Source organism: Convolutriloba macropyga, chromosome 5 (genome assembly GCF_964194025.1).
Source record: "Convolutriloba macropyga chromosome 5, txConMacr16.3, whole genome shotgun sequence".
Classification (NCBI taxonomy): domain Eukaryota; kingdom Metazoa; phylum Xenacoelomorpha; order Acoela; family Convolutidae; genus Convolutriloba; species Convolutriloba macropyga.
This window is the reverse complement of record NC_134472.1, coordinates 26,755,727-26,763,016: the sequence shown is the minus strand read 5'-3', so window position 1 is coordinate 26,763,016 and position 7,290 is coordinate 26,755,727. Positions and strand designations below refer to the sequence as shown.

The 7,290-nt window shown below is 34.2% G+C and overlaps 1 protein-coding gene across 3 annotated transcripts; it reads right to left on the bottom strand.

The window, feature by feature from the left end:
* Positions 1 to 532: 532 nt before the first annotated feature.
* LOC142339909 (cdc42 homolog) lies at positions 533 to 5,602 on the bottom strand. 3 transcript variants are annotated; one of them, XM_075390268.1, is made up of 3 exons: positions 5,471 to 5,581; positions 4,722 to 4,967; positions 533 to 1,004 (listed from the first exon to the last, which is right to left on the bottom strand). In XM_075390268.1, the coding sequence occupies exons 2-3, from the start codon at positions 4,949 to 4,951 to the stop codon at positions 650 to 652; spliced, it is 585 nt and encodes a 194-aa protein (XP_075246383.1). In that variant the 5' UTR covers positions 4,952 to 4,967; positions 5,471 to 5,581; the 3' UTR covers positions 533 to 649. The 3 variants fall into 3 exon arrangements, with proteins under 3 accessions (XP_075246383.1, XP_075246384.1, XP_075246382.1); XM_075390269.1 differs by having other exon boundaries at positions 4,722 to 4,953; positions 5,471 to 5,574; XM_075390267.1 differs by having other exon boundaries at positions 534 to 1,004; positions 4,722 to 4,960; positions 5,471 to 5,602.
* Between the last annotated feature and the right edge of the window lie 1,688 nt (positions 5,603 to 7,290).

The following is a 7,290-nucleotide window of genomic DNA, read 5'->3' as shown; positions in this document are numbered from 1 at the left end:
CTGTTAATATTATCATTTTGATTCTTCTTATTATTATTATGATTGTTGCTATTATTATTATTATTATTATTATTATTATTGTTATTATTGTTATTTTTATTTTAATTATTATTATTATTATTATTATTACTACTACTACTACTACTACTACTACTACTACTACTACTACTACTACTACTACTACTATTATTATTATTATTATTATTATTATTATTATTATAATAAGTGTTATTATTATTATCATTACGATTATTATTACTATAGGCGCTGCTTTTTTAATTTTGCTCATTGTTACAATTTTTCTATCAATACCTTATTGCTGTTGTGTTTTCTTTTCTTCTAAAGTGGGGATGGGTCAGGGCCCACAAAGAAGATCAAATGGGAGCCATGAGATTAAAACTGCATTGGACAAATTATACGTAGGAAGCTTGTAGAACTGTTTAAAGTTATAAACCTTTGAGCCGCCGCGTTCCTATCTTTGCTCGCCCGTCTAACTCCAGACCAAAACTTGTGTATAATAAAAACTGATTGTTTAATATAATTATTAAAGTATATAATATATTTTAATATACTTTAATATTATATTTAATATAATTAAAGTAAAAAGTCTTGAAATTGAGTAAAAAGTTAGGACAAACAGTTTGACCCATTAGATCAATCTACAACTTTTATTCTTAATTTTCTTCGGGGGTGCCAACGAGAGCGCTATAGCTCTATCAAACACGACCTTGATACCCTCTCTCGTCTTAGCCGAACACTCCAGAAACCCATCCGCTTTCACCTTCTGGGCAACAGTTTTACCCTGCTGGGTTGTGATCAAACTGTGGGGTGCGGTGTCTCTTCGTCTGTCTATCTTGTTTGCTACTAATAAGAAGTAGGTGTATTTACTGAAGTGTCTGATTTCGGGCAGCCATTTGAGTTGGATATGGTCGAATGATACTTCGCTGTCTATGCCGTACACCATTACGAAGCAGGTCGTGTTCGGGTATGCAATGGGCCGTGTCCTACAAATGAACAGGTGATATGGTGCCGTGAATATTTGCAGAAAGGAAAAAGGAAATTTAGCCGACCGGAATATTAGAAGAATAGAAGGCATTATTGTGAATTTAAAAAAATTAGGTTTAAGAACGCACAAATGTTCACATCCCTGGTCGAGAGGTCAGCACCGTTTCAATTCATTATTTTTTAACACATGCGCAACTTATGTAAGAAATGCGTCGAATGTGCTGAAATTATGTAGGAAATGCGTTGAATGCACTGAAATTATGTAAATGCGTTGAATGTGCTGAAATTATGTTAAAAATGTGTAGAATGAGCTCAATGCGCTGAATTTATCAAATTTCAGCTCAAAATCCTTAAATAAAAATACGCTGAAAAAAGTTCAACACATTGCTTGCAAAAAGTCAGCGCATTGCAGCCACCTGGTTGGTTTTTTTTTAAAATCTCAAACATGTAAATTCGAATAACCCCAAGGTTAAAGTTACATGTTGTAATATTATAAATCAAACATACTACATCTTTCCCTTGAATAACTAAACATAATAATAATAAAAAAACTAAGGTTCAGTTTCTAGTTCTCGTGAATTATTTTATAAAAATAAACTTTTAAAGCCTTCAATTTTTTTTAATTAGTTGTCTTCTTCCCTTGTGTTGGATAAAATTGGAAAGAAGAGAAAACGCAAGATTTTCGGAAATATATTATTTTATATTTGCAAGGAATTATTTTAGATTGTGTTAAATTGAGTAAAATCCGTATTCTATATTATCAATTTTTACAGCTTGTCTCTGAGTGCGCAAAAACTCATTTTCTAGAAAAAGACATCAAATATATCAAAATATTGAAAAAACTGGAATAAAAGGTATGGCTCAAAAGTTTTGATAATCTCCAGACATTTTTCCAATTGCTCTGTAAACTTAAGTAAAAATCTTAAGTAAAAAACAACATCTCAATGGACAATTTTTTTCAATGTTTGAATAAAAGAAAAAAAGTGCAGTGCGCAATTTTGTATCGTAAGTTTTAGAAATCAATTTAATCGTGAATACATAGTACCATACATGTATTTTGGATAAACTAGGGGCTGCTTTTTGATCAATCCCTTCATTTATTCGGATCTAAGATGGCGAACGTAGGTTTCCGCGAGAATGGCGAACAGAAAAAACAGTCCTAAATTGCAAATTAGTCCCAGAAAAAACAGTCTCGGTCGAAGCGCTCGTTAGGCAGATAAAAAGGCAGCTTTAATCTTGAAAGAAGGCTTTGAAATCGAAAAATGAAAAAACCCTGGCGCAGTGGTATCTGGACATTGCGATGCACATTCGGAGGTCGCTGGTTTGAGCCCGAGTGGTCACAAAAATTTTTCGCAAGAAAAAATTTTAGGGTGAATCAGATTGGAACGTGGAAAAAATTGGGAAACATGTTAAAATCAGGAAAATCCGGCCATGGTTTGTTGTGAGAGAAAGGAAAACTAAAAGCTATTTCATGACAACACATCAGATCGCTTCTAGAATTAAATTTAAACTTGAAAAATTTTTGGTAGAAAACGATTGAACTGAATTACAGAAGATTAAGGACTGCAAAAACAAAAGCCACACCTGGGACTTTTGAACAAGTTCTTGTAAAATTGCATCATTTTGCTTAATTTGTCTCATGATGACCAGCTGTTATCTTTTCCGCCATTACTTCTAATTTTTTGTTCTTATTTGAGTTTCTCAATGAATTTTGCTAGCTATGGTTGCTTTGTAGTAACCAGTTTTACACAATTGCTGTTCCAGCATTTGATAGAGTTTTTTGTAGACTAAATAAATTTCGACCGATTTTTGTCAGAAAGAAGAGCGTAAATGAGAGGAAAGTTGAAGCCGTCTACCAAAATGTGAATTGTATATTCTTCATAGAAGACGTTTGCAGCTGTTGAGAATGTCTCATCGCAGAACCAGTCATCTGGTTGCTCGAGCAAGTCGATGGCTAGCAGTGTCACAAAATCAACATTTCGTTTTTCACGTGTTTAGAGCCCTGACTCATAGTACGATAAGTTCTCACCACTATGTGCCTTTCATAAGATCTATGCAATCTCAAATTTGTCCAGCAATGAGGGCTCACTCAATTGTGGACGGTTTTGTTGCCGCGTTCTGTTAGGTGTCCTTTGGTTCGAGTTGTAAACTGAAACAATGGCCACTGTTTCTCTAAGGATGTCATCTGTGCAGCAAATATTATATTTAGTGGAGTTTCGTCAGCCATGGCTGCTCTGTATCCGAACGCAGTGCGGAATTTTCTTTTCAGTATCCGCTGGATCATGTCATTGTCTATGAACTGTGATAACTTTGTTTTTTCTTTGCGTAGCCCAACTCTGCCTTTGCATTTTGTAATACAGCAGCCGCAAAAAAGCGCCATCAGTAGGCTGTCGGTCCCTCATATAGCCATAGCCTTCAAGCAAGAGCATTTCAGATTTTTTGATCGTCTGAGTCAAATCCATATTGATAATTTGCGTCAAAACTATGACGCCAAACATCCTGAGACACTATTTTTTATGCCTTCCAATTAAAACAGAATGCTGTTTGTCATTGGGTTTATCAACCAGCTCTTTGTGCACTCTTATAACTTGATTTGGTTTAGCTGAGTTGTCAGATTAACTTTCGATAATTAATGCGTTGATTCGCAATCTGTAAAATTTTAGGACTATTGTTTCTCGGACAGTTTTTTCCTGTTTTTGGGACTTTTTTTGTCCGGACACGCTCGAGTTTAACACATTTTCGGATTATTGTGGAGAAAAAAGATGTTTCGATGTGTGCCGCTTTACACTAAATATTATCATTTATGGAAACTGAGAACAATTTTATTACATAGTGTGTAAGAACATTTTAAGCAATGGAGTTAGAGAAACTAATGAGGTTTTTGAAAACCACTACGCCATGGCACAACCGTTTGAGTTTAGAGACACATGCAAAGTCTCAATAACTCTTGCGATCCTTGAAACATCTTGCCAACATTTTGATAGGCAACAATTTTTGGAACAGCTCGGTAAGATCTAGACAAAATCTTGTGAAGACTTGTCAAAAAAGAAAATCTCTTGGTGGAATTTGCTTTAATCTTTATATAAATCGTGGTGCCTGAGTAAAGCTGCTACTGATTAAAAAAGGTATAAAGGTCCCTTTTTGAACAAAAAAAAAACCGGTTAAGAACCAAAATAAACGGTTAAACGGTTAAAGTGCAATGAGAAATTATAAAAAATTTTTGCACTTCGATATTTGAGTAGAGATATTTGTTGCATTTTTGGAGTAAGACGAGATAAGGAAACTGTTGGTTATTAAAGAGAATTAAGTTGAATTTTACGGCATTTTTTAAAAGTAATTGTTTAGAATTCGTGATACATCTTGATAATTTTTGCTCAATCCATCTTGGAACCGTCTTGCGGTGTCATCTCAAGACAATGTTACTTGCTTGATACCCATGTAAATTTGAACGTATTCTGATGAAATCTTGCCATTTAGCATAACAAGAGTTTGGCATGATTATCCATATTTTACTGTGTATCTCACTGTGATTCTCATCAAGTTTTGTTCCACTGCAAAGCACGAATGAGTAGGAGTGCCCATACAAAAATTTACCAAACTATGATTGATATAAAAATTTTAAACTTTTTCAAAATGAAGGCGACGAAAAAATTTCACGTGTTTGCAAAATTCCTTGCAAATTCCAAATAATTCAAATTTTAAACTCTGAAAAAAACCTGTCGTAATCTTCCTGTCCTGCAGTGTCGTGTATGTCCACTTTGACCTTTTTCCCGTTGACCTCTACCTGACATCTGTACATATCATAGACTGTGGGTACATGGTCATCGTCGAAACTGTTTGTGGCGTAGGAGGCTATCATGGAAGTCTTCCCAACAGCTCCATCTCCCAACACCACTATCTTCACTTGACCTTGACCATTAGCATCTTCTGATGGTTGCAATGTCATTTCTGGTATCTTTTAACTGATAAATTGTGAACAGCTTTTTTTTCTGAATTAGAAATGCTTATTGTGAATTGGCTTATTTTTCTCTGATTATCGATTATCTCAAGTTCTGCAATTGATTTTTAGAACTGTATCAAACTAGCACCAATTGTAAATAAACGGTTACTTTTTTCTTTTTCTTTATTTGAGCTTTCGGAATTTGTTTGGCGTTTCTCTCAGCTCTAATCCGGTTTTTCGACTTGTATTGGATAACTCTTGATGATAAGAATGAATATACAACTGTAGGAAAATTGTTGTAAATAACTACAAAAAATTCTTGTAAAAATTGATCCTTTGTTCTTTTTGTCAAGATGTAGAATTGAGTTCAGGCAATTTTTTATAAAAAATTATTATAAAAATTGTTATTAAAAATATTTAAAAGTTAACAAAAGCGAAGTCACAGTTTTATTACATGCATGCAGTAAATGAACGAAATATTTAGAGCACCATTGAACAGCTGCAAAATATTTATCAGTTAATAACCAGAATAGCTCAAAGTATCGATTAAGAGCTTAACTTTTATTCAATACTTGTGAACTTGACTAGAAGATATACATGAATGTTGGATAAGTAATAACTCTTTTGAACTCAAACAATGAATGAGTCTCCTCTCATTTGAAAATTTGTTTGCTTTTGTCGAACTGCAAACTTCTGAATGTTGGGCCAAGCAAATCGCTACATGTTTAAAATTACGAGGTGGTTGGTTAGTAATATTTAAATAACTGTGCCAACTAGAGTGACAGAATTTACTAAATGGTATACTTCTTTTGCTATTATGATGAATGGTTTGGTTTGCGATGAAACGATTGGTTTAAAATGCTGACAAGTTACTGGTACTATTACAAAGCATTGCAGTTTAAAACTCAGGAAAAAAAACTTGAATCTTAAAATCTTAGTTATGTAGTATACAACAGGAAATGAGTTCCAGAAGTTTCAAAGATTCAATATTTAAGACAAAAAGAGACAAATCTGCCTCCCGCCAAATTTAGTCTTTGATGGTTCCTCGATGAACTGATTACAATGACCTATTCAAAACCGGGATCTTTTACCCCCCCCCCCCACAGTCCTACATAACCAGTCTATTTGCAGCCCCTAAATTGGATCTTGTTGATCCTGACAGATCCCTTATTTTATTCATAATAATTTGCTGGCACCGGTAGATGATTGGATGTAATTTTATTTCCGGTTGTCAAAAAATAGTGAAATAAAGCTGTTTCTGTAAAAGATAAAAGCAAAAAAAAGTATAAACACGCTTTATTATACGTCTGCTTATATATTATAAGCAAAGTTTAATTTTCGTTTATATCTTAATTTCAAAACTTCGCTGCATATAAATTCAGAGAAAAAGTTTGCATAAAATTAGTTGCTCTTTTTGAAGATTGAGAAAAAAAGAAAAATTAAATTTATATTCCAGCTGCACATCACCATTTGTTACCAGCCCTGCAGCAACACCAAACCTGATATGGCTCTCGTGCAGATCGTCAACCAGGCTCAATACCCTATGATCAGCAGTTCGTCTATTCAACTGGCGCCATAACCAATTGTCTGTTTTCTGCAATGACGAAGCAACGGAGAATCATATTGTTTGTCGAGCAAACTGAATCAAACAATCAAACAATAAGTGTTTCGAAAAAGGAAATTTCCCAAAATGTTTGAAAAAAGCAGTAGTAATTCCTATACATAAGTGCGGGAATGCTTACGAAGCTCAGAACTACAGGCCAATTAGTTTATTACCAACGATTGGAAAAATACTAGAAAAATTACTCTGTGATCGAATGACCGCATTCCTCGAGAAATACGATTTGCTTAATAAAAATCAATTTGGGTTCCGACAAAAAAGAGGGACTACTGATGCATTAGTTAATTTCCTCGAGGGAATCAGAGAAGACTGGGAAAATGGATTTAAAGAAGTGAAGGCTGTCTTCATAGATCTGAAGAAAGCATTTGATACAGTTGAACAAAATTTGCTCCTTGAAAAGCTAGAAAATATAGGAATGAGAGGACCTGTACATAAATTACAGAAATCTTATCTGAGTGACAGACAACAATGTGTCAAATCGATTGAGTTTAGGTAGGAATTCTTACCAATAGAATATGGAGTGCCGCAGGGCTCGCTGCTAGGACCACTGCTCTTTCTAGTTTATATAAAAGATATTCAGGAGTTCTGCGGTGACTCAACTGCAATTTTGTTTGCTGATGACGCTGTTTTGAAGCAAAATGTTTATTCAAATAAAGAAAAATTTGAGAAGTCATTAGAATCTGTAGCCGACTATTTTTTGCAAAACAAACTGACACTCAATTTA